General features: G+C 37.4%; 4 protein-coding genes across 6 annotated transcripts in view; 2 read left to right on the top strand and 2 right to left on the bottom strand.

Moving 5' to 3' along the window:
* Positions 1-24: 24 nt before the first annotated feature.
* On the bottom strand, positions 25-4,775 carry LOC108969121 (aspartate--tRNA ligase, mitochondrial). Of its 2 annotated transcripts, none has more exons than XM_018933660.1 (12): positions 4,581-4,775; positions 4,232-4,497; positions 3,950-4,154; positions 3,659-3,888; positions 3,338-3,590; positions 3,099-3,277; positions 2,950-3,039; positions 2,273-2,889; positions 1,733-2,216; positions 1,471-1,650; positions 1,277-1,405; positions 25-1,204 (listed from the first exon to the last, which is right to left on the bottom strand). In XM_018933660.1, exons 2-12 carry the CDS (start codon positions 4,373-4,375, stop codon positions 338-340), a joined length of 3,378 nt encoding a protein of 1,125 aa, XP_018789205.1. In that variant the 5' UTR covers positions 4,376-4,497; positions 4,581-4,775; the 3' UTR covers positions 25-337. The 2 variants fall into 2 exon arrangements, with proteins under 2 accessions (XP_018789205.1, XP_018789206.1); XM_018933661.1 differs by having other exon boundaries at positions 4,232-4,358.
* Positions 4,776-5,695: 920 nt separating this feature from the next.
* The window catches only part of LOC108969087 (diacylglycerol O-acyltransferase 1), a 27,047-nt gene continuing 18,379 nt past the window's right edge, over positions 5,696-14,363 (bottom strand). For both annotated transcript variants that reach the window (XM_018933591.1, XM_018933592.1), the window contains exons 5-11: positions 14,115-14,167; positions 7,384-7,492; positions 7,174-7,323; positions 6,792-7,099; positions 6,565-6,731; positions 6,395-6,500; positions 5,696-6,306 (exon numbers count right to left, since the gene is read on the bottom strand). In XM_018933591.1, the coding sequence (XP_018789136.1) occupies positions 6,070-6,306; positions 6,395-6,500; positions 6,565-6,731; positions 6,792-7,099; positions 7,174-7,323; positions 7,384-7,492; positions 14,115-14,167 (1,130 nt within the window). In that variant the 3' untranslated portion in view covers positions 5,696-6,069. The remainder of the gene's footprint in view (positions 6,307-6,394; positions 6,501-6,564; positions 6,732-6,791; positions 7,100-7,173; positions 7,324-7,383; positions 7,493-14,114; positions 14,168-14,363) is intronic.
* On the top strand, positions 7,949-11,830 carry LOC108969086 (exportin-2). Its single transcript, XM_018933590.1, has 8 exons — positions 7,949-8,278; positions 8,343-8,494; positions 8,565-9,272; positions 9,337-9,820; positions 9,884-10,186; positions 10,247-10,403; positions 10,473-10,773; positions 10,851-11,830. The coding sequence occupies exons 1-8, from the start codon at positions 8,194-8,196 to the stop codon at positions 11,577-11,579; spliced, it is 2,919 nt and encodes a 972-aa protein (XP_018789135.1). The 5' UTR covers positions 7,949-8,193; the 3' UTR covers positions 11,580-11,830.
* LOC108969088 (trans-1,2-dihydrobenzene-1,2-diol dehydrogenase-like) overlaps positions 12,448-14,363 on the top strand; it is a 66,484-nt gene continuing 64,568 nt past the window's right edge. Inside the window, exon 1 of the mRNA XM_018933593.1 lies at positions 12,448-12,688. Coding sequence (XP_018789138.1) covers positions 12,607-12,688 — 82 coding nt within the window. The 5' untranslated portion in view covers positions 12,448-12,606. The remainder of the gene's footprint in view (positions 12,689-14,363) is intronic.

Here is a 14,363-nt window from a genome sequence, read left to right as displayed (position 1 = left end):
CTTAATTTCAAACGAATTTTTGTTCAGTAAATCAATTAAATCTGAAATTACAATTTTATGTGAAATGTCAATAAATGTAAACAAATAGTTAAATACGCTCCTGCAATATGGGTAAAATTCTTAATACGTATACATACAGATATATTTGTGAAATGTTAAGCTTCCAATGACTTTGCTTCTTTTTAAAGGGTAATATAGCAGGAGGTTATTTTTGCTTTTAGTATACAAGTATATATATAAATAATGTGTAGATAAAACTATGCATAACGGCATGATGCACGCTAGAGAAGCTTACACATATGCATGTGCATCTTTGTGTTATTTAAAAATAAGCAGTTTAYTTTCTTATTGCGGCGGCAACGCCTCGCTTCGACTTTGCGGCGGCTTTGGGAGTTGCTGTGGGTGTGGGAACAGCAGGAGCAGGAGATTCGGAAGGCTCTTTTTTAATCGTCTTTTGTGTCGCCGCGCTCTCTGCGTCATTCATCGCATCAACAGCAGTTACTTCGTCTTCAGCCGGCTCCGGCTTCAGATCTTCATTATCGACTAGCATTGATTCTCTGGAGGGTTCCGGTGACGGTGTACTGCGTGCAGCGTCCGGATCATCATCCTCGATTGCATGCTCGGTCGATTTGTTTGTACTCTCTAATACGGCTAAATGATAGAGCGCCTTCTCTTCATCTGAAATGGGCACGGGCGCATTCGAGAGCGGATCACGACCGTTCAACGATTTCGGGAATGCAATAACATCACGCATTGAACGCGCACGGCATATAATGGCAATTAGACGATCAAGCCCCAGTGCGATGCCACCATGTGGTGGACAACCAGACTCCAATGCGTTCAATAGATGATTCAAATGCTCATGTGGAATYTTAAGGATTTGTTCAAGTACGAAATGTTGCATATCACGATCGTGTATACGTATTGAACCGCCACCGATTTCCTGTCCATTTAGTACTAAATCGTACGCTTGCGAACGCACCTTCTCCAATTGGTCATCTTTGGCATTCATGAAAACTTCCATATCGTCCGGGTGTGGTGCAGTGAACGGGTGATGTACACTCTCCAATTGATTCGTTTCTGGATTACGYTCAAACATTGGAAAATCGATTACCCAAAGGAATTTGTTCTCTTTACGCTCACGCTTCACATTTTCGGCATTGAAATTGTGATAGTCAAGGCGTATGCGGCCCAATAGTGCTTGCTGTAAATAGAGAGGCGAATACAGAGTCAAAATGAGTAAGCAATTTATACTCAATTTCAATGCAAAACTCACAGTTTCACGCTTTTCACCGATACCGAGGAACAACAGGTCATTTTCTTCTAAAACGAATTTCTCAATCAATTCGTGTGCTACTTCATCGCCCAATAATTTGTTTAAACGATCGAGCACGTCCTTATATTGCTGTTGGTTGAAAGCGAGAAGCTGATTTAGGAGAACGGGGTGGAGAACGTCAGCGACCTACTTACCAAAAATTTGCGTACAAATAATGTGCCGTTAAATTCTCTGCTGATGCTCTCGTAATGTTTGCGTGCCGTGGAGTTCCAAATGGCCTCAGAGCCGCGTATAACGATGGCATAAGCACCCAAATTCGTAAATTTCTCAGCGAACTTCTCATTTTTCTCAATTATATCTGTAACGTTTTGCAACTASAATTTTGAGTAAAGATAAAATGTTTTTTAATGCAAATTTTATCGGCTTTTAGRAGCAAATGCACATTATGACACTCACTGTGAAGCCGAAACGTATATCTGGCTTGTCGGTGCCATACTTCTCCATGGCTTCCTCATATGTGATGCGTCGGAAGGGCGTCTGAATGCTGTGGAATTGTTTCGGCCACGAATAACGTAACAATTCCTCAATCAATTTCATGACGTCGTCACGTGATGTGAATGACAACTCAATATCGAGCTGTGTGAACTCCGGCTGGCGATCCGGACGCGTGGCCTCGTCACGATAGCAACGTGCCACTTGGAAGTAACGATCAATTGCGCCAGCCATCAGCATTTGCTTGAACTGTTGTGGACTCTGCACGAGTGAATAGAAGTGTCCCGGTTTGCGGGTGGGCACAACGAACTCTTGTGCGCCGCCTGGAGTACGACGGAAGAGTGTGGGTGTCTCTACTTCGACGAAACCCAAAAAGTTAATCAGATACTCACGCATGCGCATTATGACGGCGGAACGCATGCGAAGATTTTGCTGCATATCGGTGAATCTACGAGAAAAAAAGAAATATATATATATGAATTTTAAATAACAACTGTAACGCACCTCAAATCAATGTAGCGATGTGTCAAGCGTAAACGCTCACCAGCGCGATTATAGCGTCGCACTTCAAATGGCAAATTCTTCTTAGCCGCATTGAGTACTTCCACATTTTCAGCCTCGACCTCAATGTGCCCGGTGGCCATATTTGCATTTATAGTGGCGGCTGGTCGTGGTATAACCGTGCCTTCGACACGTATTATGGATTCCAGCGAGAAGCCGTTTGGATAATTCTCTAAACCTTTAGCTTTGCTTGTCATCAGCACTTGCGTTTCTCCGTAACCATCACGCAATATAAAGAATTTKCCCATACGTTGAAACTCTAGCCAGCCACAAATTGTCACTTTCTCGTTGACATTATCTATTGTCAATTCACCGCATGTATGCGTACGTCCSGCAAATTTATTCAGATCGGCTACTTTCGTCTTTTCACCAACACCTCCTTGACTGCCGGCGCCGTTATTAGCTGTATTGCCATTATTAGATGCATCTTCAGCTTCTAAATCATCGATTGACATCTTTTGCACCTTCTCCTTGTTTTTTATGGGGCCTTCATAGGGGTCATCGGGATTCAGGATTCTTACATTATCCACCAATATTTCTACTTCGCCTGTGTCGTATTTCTAATTCGAAAAAAATAATGATATAAATTTTCGAAAAGTATTCGAAAATATTGAACTTACTAAATTTATATTGGCACGCGGCCGCCCCAAAACTTTGCCTGTAACTAACACAACGGTGCCATCAGGTGCACTGAGGCATGTTTCTTGCAGCTGTTAACAAAAAAATATAAATTATTGTTTAAAAATATATATTTTTTATAATGGTCTACCGTTTGGTCCTCAACTATGATTTGCGTTTGTCCGTAGCCATCTTTCAACTGTAAAAATTTTGCTGTTTTGGATTGTGGTATCCACCCGACTAACGTAGCATTCTTGCCTATATCTTCACGTCGCAAATCATTGCATGTAAAATCACGATTTTCAAAATACTTCAGTATATTTTCGCTCTCTGCAGTTTAAAAAATCTATTTAGCACACACACGCGTATAAATTAATATTTTTCACTCACTAGCTATCTTGTATTCTGTACTGGTGATGCCACAGTTATTCTGTTTTGCCATTGTGCTGTAAGTGCGCTTATTGCCCATGCTTTTAACACCAGTAGGAAATTCAATATTTACAATTTCTTGAACTTCCACTTCAATTTCTCCGGTCGGCATAGTTTGATTGCAAGAATTTTGTGGTCGCCGGTGTACTACGCCAGTTATGGTTAACGTGGTATTTTCTGGCATATTCTGCATGCGACGTGCTATACGTGGATACTATAGAGAATAGAAATGACATTTGCATACAAAATGGTACTTCAATGTGTTTTTTTACGCGAGTGTACCTTATCTTCCAAAATAACTAACTGCGATGCGCCACCGTGTCGATCGCGTAATTCTACAAATCGCGAAACTCTCTTTTTAATAAGCCTTCCCGTTAACTCAACCAACATGCCCATATGGTTGGCACGGAGCTCTCCACAAGACATGCGCGCTGGTGGTGGAGGTGGCGGATTCATATTGAAATTGTTCGCCATTGCGCTCATCAATTGCATGAGATCGTTAGGTACTTGCCCTATGGAAAAATATAATTTCATTCAGTATATTTGAAATAATTACATCATAATCATACTTACTATTAAAGGGATTGATATCGTTGGAGCCGCTATAATTGTTATAACCGTTATTGAAACCACCGTTTCCACCATAACCACCTCCTCCATAACCGCCGCCACTGTTTCCATAACCACCGCCRCCCCCTCCATAACCGCCACCATAGCCTCCACCGCCATATCGGCCACCGCCACTTCCAGTACCAACACGATTTCGACCGCTCATTGACTACAGTTAAATAGGATGTCCAGTTTTCAATGTTAAAATGCGAATACTACCACCCTTAAATCAAAGCAAGTACTTACGTGATTTACCGGTACTGCTGCTGCTGCCGCTTCACAGGTTTTTATGAGCGCAGTCTGCCTTGCTGCTATTGTCTGGACTGTTTTAAGTCTGTTCAAGTAACTGAATTGCTGACTACGCCACAAACTCCTAGAAWTTAAGAGCATTGTTCTTACATAAACGAAATTTAAAACTAAACAATAGAAATATATTTAGTAATACGTTCCCCAATCACATGGGGAGTAACTAAATATCAGTCAGCGATAAAAATGTATCCCCCTCGTAAGCGCTGCACAACGAAAAAGCGATACAAAAGGAAAATAAAAAAAATTAAGCAGAATAATACAAACGTTGACGTCGGCGTCGACGTACCTTTCTTAAAATTTAAGCACGAATTTAGCGCAAGTTTATYTTCTTCTTATAATCACTAAACGTTTATTATGTTTGTAACTTCACTAATGTATGAAATTATTACTAAATTGCACAACAAAAGCAATTACTATCATCAAATAGCGAAGAAATTAAGGGCACAATAACGGATACCGAAAAATCGCACAGACAGACCAAACGACGAATCACAAAACGAAACAGAAACGTAGTGAACGACGTTTACTTATACAGAGTTGCTAACTTCCCCTAAATTCTTGATAATTTGCTCAGTAATAAACTAATCTATGACAATATGAGGGTTTTGATTTCGGAATCTTAATTGTTAAAACATATGAGCATTTCTGTTATTCTTTAAGAGAGTAAGCATCTCTTATTTATTAAGAAGTTGTTTCTTTCATACTTGTCCATGTACATATATCTTAGCATGGAATTAGTCTACTGTTGTTGTTGTTGTTGTTGTAGCGGCAGAGTTCTGCCGAATTGACAGTCCTTGACCGAATAAATATTCGGGTCCGTTCCGGTTACGTAGACCCGACTGCCGTGGGAACGGGAATTAGTCTACTCGATAGTATCTGTTCGGACAGAGGTTTGGCTGATTCACTTCAAATTTGTTATGAACTAGTAATCGTTAGGAAATGTCATCACTAGAACCGAAAATAGTTTTTGTCATCGCTAACAACTGTCAAACATCTTTTCAGTCATTAAAAATATACGCTGTTTCCTGTTTTCACAATTTAATTAAATTTGTTAAAATGTAAGCTGTACATATAATACAATCATAATTCTAGACGTTATTCAGTAAATATATCACAATTTTACAAAGTGTTAGAGAATTCATTGAAAGTGGTTTTGAAAGATATCTATTACAAAATTTGTATGTGAACTCCGACACATTTGTAATTGTGTTCTAAAACCGCCACTACGAAAAGCGATCAAATTTCTATAAAACGATAAAATGAAACAAAATGYTTTAATTATACATATATTTGTACGTGTAAGTACTCTATATGCATATTTATCACTCTTCAATTTTATATTTTATTTTTAATGTGTGTTTTTTCTTTTATTTACAAAACTTAATTCAACACTATTACATATGTATGTACTTTAGTTTAAAGCATGCAGTTTAACTTAACAATCAAAAATTTCTTTAAATGCAAAACAATTCATTTTATGTCTAAAAGTCTATCAAGTAACGCTAAAATGTGCTTCAAAGTCGTTGCCATTATCAAATTTCTTACATTCTTTGTTGAGTGGCAAAATATAACAGCTTAAATTAACATGCATTATTTTTTTTTTATAAAAACAGCARATAATAATAACAATTTGCCGAAAAATATTTTAGCCTTTTGCTTATTAAAGCAAAGTCTGTCATTCACATTTGCTACCGCTCTCACAAAGTTTATTTGCTCTACATTCTAAGTACTCGTTTCTATTCGCTTTCCAATGTGGTATAAAATAATTATAATATCTAGCCTTCAGTGTAAACGGTGCTATTCAACGCATCGTGATAATGCGTCACAACGTAGTCGTGGTAGTACATCATTATACATAACGGTTGTCCCAATATTATCGATGCCCAAACAATGATGTTGCCCATGCGTGGACCCATTTTACGTTCAATAGATTTTGAAATCGCCGATAAGGGTATCTGACCCATCATACCGAGGAAGGCCCATATTTTGTGAGTTTGCAATGGTATGGATACCTGAGGCAGGAGAAGTACACAAATAAATATATACATACGTATGTACATGAAATAAAAAAAACAGAAATTCCCTAGAATATTTTCATACCAAGTATTCATGGAAGAAGGCGCTTATTARGAAAACGATAGTAGACGCTTGAGCGGATGAGTATCCCATCTTCACAACTGGTACATACAAGTGTCTCACACACCATCTATACGATACATGCAATAACTTTGAAATTATACGTGTAAACATGAATATGTGCTTGGAGTTACCTGTGTACTGGCATGTTCCATGTGCGCCAGAAWGTATCAATATTGTTCGCATTCCACCAATCGCAATAGAAGTTGCGATCAGCGAAATGTAATAATTCACCAACGGCATTCAAAAATGAATGGAAGAGCAAGTAAAAGAAACACAACCAAACCAGGTGATTAGGTAGCTGTAAAACAACAAAATGTTATAAATAAACCGTGTAATTATTTAAAAATTTCGAACTTACCGCCAACTTAAGCAGCCTTTCTGTGGCCAACCCAATTTCCATGTTGGAGAAGGGTATAAGTGAATTGCGTACCGACGGTATAATCCACTGTTGAAATAGAGCCATAATAACATTGAAACAGAATAGCACTTCCAATAGACGCTTCAACAGGAAACGCTTGCGTACACGAGTAGTTCTGGGGAAGTTTAGCTCATAACATAATGTAGGTGCAAGTAGAAAGTAGAATAGGTCTTTATAGCAGAGATTGTCAGGATACTGCACCAGTTTGGGTATATCCTCATCAATTTCATCACCCAAGTAACCATTTTCTGCAACATTAAAAAGGAAAAATGAGTTTAGTGGCCTTCAAAGCGGTTCGCGCATATAAATGGCAGTGACTTACGCAATTCCGCCACTGTTATACTTGGTCGCCTCTCACGGGGATTGTACTGCTTGAGGTAGTAGGTCTGCCGACACCACATATTCGTCTGCACGTAACTCCATAGCTTCAGAAATAGTAAGGAATAAATAAAGCATACAGTAGAAGCGCCCACTAGGAATAAGATATATTTTTAGTGAATAATTTTAAAAAGTTTTACAATTTGTTTATTACTTAAACTGAATGCTTCACCCTTCAGGTGAATTATGATCACCGGAAAGAAAATTACCAATATTATATTGGTTACTTGCACGAACATTCCAAAGGTTTCTGATAGGATTTCCTGCAAAAAATTGTAGAATTGGTTTTGTTTATTATTTAATAGTTATATCTTTTTATTATTACTACTATTGTAAATCTAGTGGAATTGATTTTTAATTATTTAAAATATGTCCAGATAATCCGACATCCATTTCCTGTACACTGTTTTCTAGAGATGAGTTTATAATTGGAMCGTATTCTATAATTGTTTGAACGTAGTATAATTCCACATCATACATACGATATATGTTCTTGCGCAACTACTGTAGTTGCGTTTACTGTGTAGAGATACCACATATATATTAYAAAAATACGAAATATACCTATATATTGATATTAAAAAAGTTAAATTAATAGAGAAGTTAAAACTTTTTCCCGAACAGAGTGCACACTCTAATATTGACAGCTGCCASTTATCGCTGGCATCTCAATCGCAGMCAAGTTCATATGCGGTCGCGAACAAAGGCGAATATGCGTGTAAAGTAAAATCGCAGAGCAACGGTTTTCGCTACACATTTTATAGCGCGTTTCACACTTCTGGTCATTCGTTTGCGACTCGTTTCTGATTGTGCGATTGGCAAATTTCGTCACTCGTATATTTTCTCATTTTCTGTAACTAAGTGAAATCATCTAAAGGAATTTATATAAAATATAAAGTTTAATAAGTATACTTATTGTTTTGTGCAGTGTATTCTAGAAATAAGTAAATAATAAAGAAAAGATATGGAAATTAATGAGACGAATTTGCAACAGTTAGGCGGCTATTTGCAGCAGACGCTCAGCCCTGATCCCAATGTGCGGCGACCAGGTGCGCAAATTCTTAATCAAATAAATTTGAAATCAAACTATTTATTGTGTTTTTTCGGTTACAGCGGAAAAGTTATTGGAATCAATTGAAGTGCAGCGTAATTATGCCGTACTATTGCTGAATCTCATCGACAAGCAAGAGGTGGATATGACAATACGTATTGCCGGCGCCATTGCRTTCAAGAACTACGTGAAACGTAATTGGGCAGCGCATGAAGTAAGCTCTGCAACAWAAAATACGTYACGCATTCCAAATTGCAAATATTTTTGTTCGTACTTTATTATAGGATACAGATGGTCCCGACAAAATACATCAAGACGATCGTAATACGATTAAAACACTGATTGTTACGCTTATGTTACGCTCACCTACGGCATTGCAGAAACAACTTAGCGATGCCGTGAGCATAATTGGCAAACATGATTTTCCAAAGAAATGGCCRCAGCTTATCGACGAAATGGTTGAAAAATTTGCTACTGGCGATTTTAATGTGATTAACGGCGTTTTGCAAACAGCACATTCACTCTTTAAACGCTATCGTTATGAGTTCAAATCACAAAGTTTATGGGAAGAAATCAAATTGGTTTTGGACCGTATGGCCAAACCTTTGACTGATTTATTGCTTGCCACAATGCAATTGGCCAAGGTGCACGAGAATAATACTGCTGCGCTGAAAGTTATTTATGGTTCTTTAGTGTTGGTTTGTAAAGTATTTTTCTCACTGAACTCGCAAGACTTACCAGAGTTCTTTGAGGATAATATGCAAACGTGGATGAAATCATTCCATGAGTTGCTCACAGTTGATGTACCTTGTTTGCATACGGGTGATGATGAGGACGCAGGTGTTTTAGAACATTTGCGTTCACAAATCTGTGAGAATATTGGTTTATATGCACAGAAATACGATGAAGAGTTCGGATCGTACATGGAGACATTCGTGACAGCCGTTTGGGAATTGCTTGTAAAGACCGGCAATCAAACCAAATATGATGCGGTAGATATTTAAAATAATACATACTTCAAACTGTACACTTTAAAATATTCCAATTTCATTTTAGCTCGTTTCTAATGCATTGCAATTTTTATCGGTGGTAGCTGAGCGCAATCATTATCGCAAAATATTTGAGAACCCAGAAATCCTCGCCAATATTTGTGAGAAAGTGGTCATACCAAATTTGGATTTCCGTCAATCGGACGAAGAGTTGTTTGAGGACAGTCCTGAAGAGTATATACGCCGTGATATTGAAGGTTCGGATATCGATACACGCCGTCGTGCAGCCTGTGACCTCGTGAAGACTTTGAGTCAGAATTTTGAGGCGAAAATATTCGCCATCTTCGGCCAATATTTAGAAATACTCTTGGCTAAATATAAAGAGAATCCTTCAACGAATTGGCGCGCCAAGGACACAGCCATTTACTTAGTCACTTCGTTGGCATCACGTGGCGGCACACAAAAACATGGCATTACACATATTTCCGAATTGGTGCCACTACCACAGTTTTGCGCCCAACATATTGTKCCCGAGCTGGAGCGTCCTAATAGTAAGTAAAAAATTAGTTTTAAAAATGAAAATTAGCCTAATACACATTCTAATTTTTTTACAGTTAATGAGTTGCCAGTTTTAAAATCTGCATCCATTAAATTCATCATGGTATTCCGCAGTATTTTGGGCCCACAAACTCTACTGGCTTGCGTGCCACACTTGATACGTCATCTGCCGGCAGAGAGCGTTGTAGTGCACAGTTATGCGGCCTGCGCCATAGAAAAAGTACTGGTAATGCGCGACAGCAATCAGCAACCGTTGATAACGGCACAACATTTAGCGCCATTTACAAATGATTTGCTCACCGGACTCTTCGGTACATTGTCCCTACCCGGTTCCAATGAAAATGAATATGTGATGAAAGGTTTGTATGCGTTTATATATTTTGTGTCACATCTAAGTGATTTGTTGACCGGTTTTGCAGCAATTATGCGCAGTTTTTCCACACTGCAGGAGGCCACTATGCCATATATGGCCGTCGCATTGCCGCGGTTAACGGAAATTCTCACTTTGGTTGCCAAGAATCCATCGCGCCCACATTTCAATCATTATCTCTTCGAGACGCTCTCTTTGGCCGTGAAGTCAGTGAGATTGTATTCTTTTTTATTTAATTTTTGTAYTATAAATATATTTTCTTTTATTTTTTCCAGAATTGTTTGCAAAACGGAGCCGGCAGCCGTTAGCTCCTTTGAAGAGGCACTATTTCCCGTCTTTCAGGGCATATTACAGCAGGACATTTTGGAATTTATGCCTTATGTTTTCCAAATGCTTTCTTTGTTATTGGAAATACGCGAGGGTAGTGGCTCCATACCCGAACCSTATTGGGCGCTTTTCCCCTGTTTGTTGGTGCCTGCACTGTGGGATCGCCCAGGCAACGTTACGCCACTTATACGTCTAATAACKGCATTTATTAAGCAAGGCTCCGCACAAATTGTAGCCTTGGGGAAATTGGTAATATTTCATAGCAAAATTAATATCTTGAAACCGAAACCATTTAACACGTTTTATTTTTTTTTGTTTGTTTATAGAACGCCGTTTTGGGTATATTCCAAAAAATGATTGCCTCCAAATCGAACGATCACGAGGGTTTCTATCTCATGCAGAATTTACTCGCCTACTATCCCACCGAACAGCTGCAGCCCAATATGCGTCAGATATTCTCCTTGCTCTTCCAGCGTTTATCACTCTCGAAGACCACCAAATATCTGCGCGGCATTATAGTTTTCCTCTGCTACTACACGGCMAAAATGAGCGCAGTCGCTTTGGTGGAACTCATCGATCAAATACAAGCGAATATGTTYGGTATGGTAATCGACCGTGTCTTCATACCGGACATGGCGAAGGTCTCATCGGAGATGGATCGTAAGATCGTTGCCGTGGGTATTGCCAAAATACTCACAGAATGCCCGGCAATGTTGGCACCACCCTACGTGCAACGCTGGTCTCCACTGCTGCAGGCATTAGTTGAGCTCTTCGAGCTGCCACCCGATCAGACTACTTTGGATGGCGATCATTTTGTCGAGGTCGATGATGCGCCCGGCTACCAGGCGGCTTTCTCACAACTTAGCTATGCACAGCCGAAATCACAAGATTTTCTCGCTGACATAACGGACGGCCGCAAGTACTTGGCCGAGTCATTGGCCAAGTTGGCGCAAACACGCCCGGGCGAAGTGCCCACCCTAGTGGCCGCCATCGGCGAAAATCACAAGCAGGCTTTGCAAAAGTACTGCGATCAGGCTGGTGTGCGCATAGCTTAAAGGCGTAAACTGTTAACAATTTTAATAATAACAAATACATATATAAATAAATCCTAATAAAGTTAAGCTGTAGACGGCACTAAATTAGCCAGTTAAAAATTATTAACCTTTTTATACACACACACGCATTCGTATGCATTTACTGTTAATTATTTGTTGTAAGCGTGTGAAATTCTATATATTATCACATTTATTGTCGTAATTTGTCCGTTACTTCAAATATAATTACTGCGTTAATATCTAAAATTTAATTTAAAAAAAATKAAGTGAWTAATGAGTGTTGGCAGGCAATTTTGTTACTTAGCCTTCACGTGCGAACCCGAGTACGATACGGTTATGCGGTTYTGCCGTGATTCAGTCATTAATTATGATTATTCGTTTTCAAAGTTTTATTTTGTTGCTTTCAATATTTGATTTTTCAAAAATCACTGAAATAAACTTCAGTTCACTCACTTGCTTTCAACCAAAATTGCAGAAATAAAAAATTATAAATTATCCAAAAAGTAAACATTTTCCAACAATCATACAATTTTTCAAAAGATTATAAAAATTTTCCAAAAATTGTTATAATTTTCAAAAATAATAATAAATTTCCAAAAATTCAAAATTTTGAAACATACAAATTTTCAAAAAATAAAAATTTTGGACAATTTCGAAAAATTATTATAAATTTTCGTGTTACAACAATTTTCAAATATCATAAAAATTTTCAAAGTATAACAATTTTGAAACATCATCAAAATTCAAAAAAAAAAATGTAAAAATTTTCAAAAACATTTTCAAAAATCATAAATTTTCGTATCATCATAACAATTTTCAAAAACCCATAAACATTTCCATAAAATCATAATAAACATTAAAAATTTTAAAATTTTCAATCAAAAACAAAACAAAAGACAAATTGGAAAATAATCAAAGAACCGAAACAAAAAAATTGCAAGTTWACTTCAAATCCACAAATACCAAAACTCAATGCAAGTCTAGGAAAAGCCGAAATCTTCAGTTAATCATCATTTTCTAACAAGCAATGCATAAATTTTGGATACAAATTTTTTACAAGTCAAGAAATATTTTCAACCGCCAATTATCGTGTATGCAAGGTGGCAAAGGTGAGTGACAACTTAACTTTTTAATGTATTTGTTGTAATGTAGGGTGGGAATGAAGCACACAACAAGCAATTATGTACTCTTATATGTTCTAAAATATATTTTTCTGGTGGGATTATTGGTGTTATAAAAAATTTTATATGAGGATGTTTAAAGAAACATGTGAGCTCGCTTTTTTTTTTTTTTGTTGAAATACACCGCGGTGAAGGTATCGCCGATATCGGACCACTATAGCATATACAAATCTAAACTAAATTTAGTAAAATAGTTCGATTTCATTTCGTTTTAGCAAGGAATCTCAGATGTTAATTCGTTCCATTACATTTTTCACAGACAATTCCTGTGGTACCCAAAACATCGAACTTCTTTTTGTAGTGAGCCTTTTTTGAAATGGTGCAAAACCGTTTGATGATGAATGTTAAGTTCCTTAGTGTTGTCATGGCTGCTTATGTGATAGTCCTGCTCAATCTTTCAATCTTTTCCATCATTTCATCGACTCTTTCAACGATAGGTCGACCAGAGCGAGGTGCTATACAAACTGATACTGATCTTCGTAAACTTCACAACTTTTGGCTAAATTAAGCTTAAAATTTCACCTTACCAACATTATTTGATATGACACATTGTGATTCCTAGCACTGGATATATAATATACTACTGCAACAACATCTATTGACAAAATACGAAAAGACTTTTTCGACTACCCAATATCTGATAATATATTTCACCAGCATGTGCGGTTAGTTTCCATATTCCTATTCTTCAAACTTTTGATATTTTATATTAGTTCACTAAAGACAGGGACATATGAATTAATACCAGGTAGCTTATTAGCTCCTTGAAAAAACAAAGCTCACGTTCCCAATATGTTTTGACAGAATGCTGCTGATTTGCCAGTCTTTGGCCTCACAAAAACCCAAAGCAATTTCGGTATATAACAGAGTGGCAGTCGAAATGGCTATAGTGTAGTGTTGCCATTACGTATTTCATCTATTTTTTTTATAGACAGACTAAACATTGAAAAGATACGTGTAAATATTTCGCAGCCTTCAAAATCGCCAAGAATGATGTCTGTATGACCCATATTACTTATRTGGAATAATAAGCTCAAATTTTTGCCAAAAAAGAGAGTATTTCTTTGCAACGATCAACCTGTTTGGCTGTAATCTGCGCTGATCTTTGATTAAAGATCACATTGACATGCAATGCTTATATTTTAAAGTATTAATTCTTACTTAGTACTTAACATATTCTAAGCATAGTGGCCCTTATCTGTACATATGTCTACAAAAAGTGTACTTGTATGTGTACAAGTATAAATTCTAAGCATCATGTGTAAGCCTAGCTTATCTTATAATACGCTGCCCGATTTATTCTTAAATAGATAAGCATTCAAATATAAGAATTCAAAGAAAATCGCTTACTCACCATGGCTAGACYCTTTTCCACCATTAGACATATTGAGATGTGTACGAAAGAGTCTGGAAAGAAATATTTTTGTCTTTTACAAAGCGAATGTGTAGTTATGCAAGCTTTATCAGATTTTTTACAATCTCAAATTATTATAATTTCTGAAATGTTTGTTCTCGATGCACGTATCGCTACTGTGGTAAAAATAAACTTATTGACTCATTTAAATGATAACTGAAATATTTAACGTTTTTTTAATAATTTTTT

Source organism: Bactrocera latifrons, unplaced genomic scaffold, assembly GCF_001853355.1.
Source record: "Bactrocera latifrons isolate USDA-ARS-PBARC rearing strain unplaced genomic scaffold, ASM185335v1 scaffold_24, whole genome shotgun sequence".
NCBI classification, from domain to species: Eukaryota; Metazoa; Arthropoda; class Insecta; order Diptera; family Tephritidae; genus Bactrocera; species Bactrocera latifrons.
Note: the sequence above shows the minus strand (reverse complement) of the source record. Positions and strands in the feature narration are given on the sequence as shown.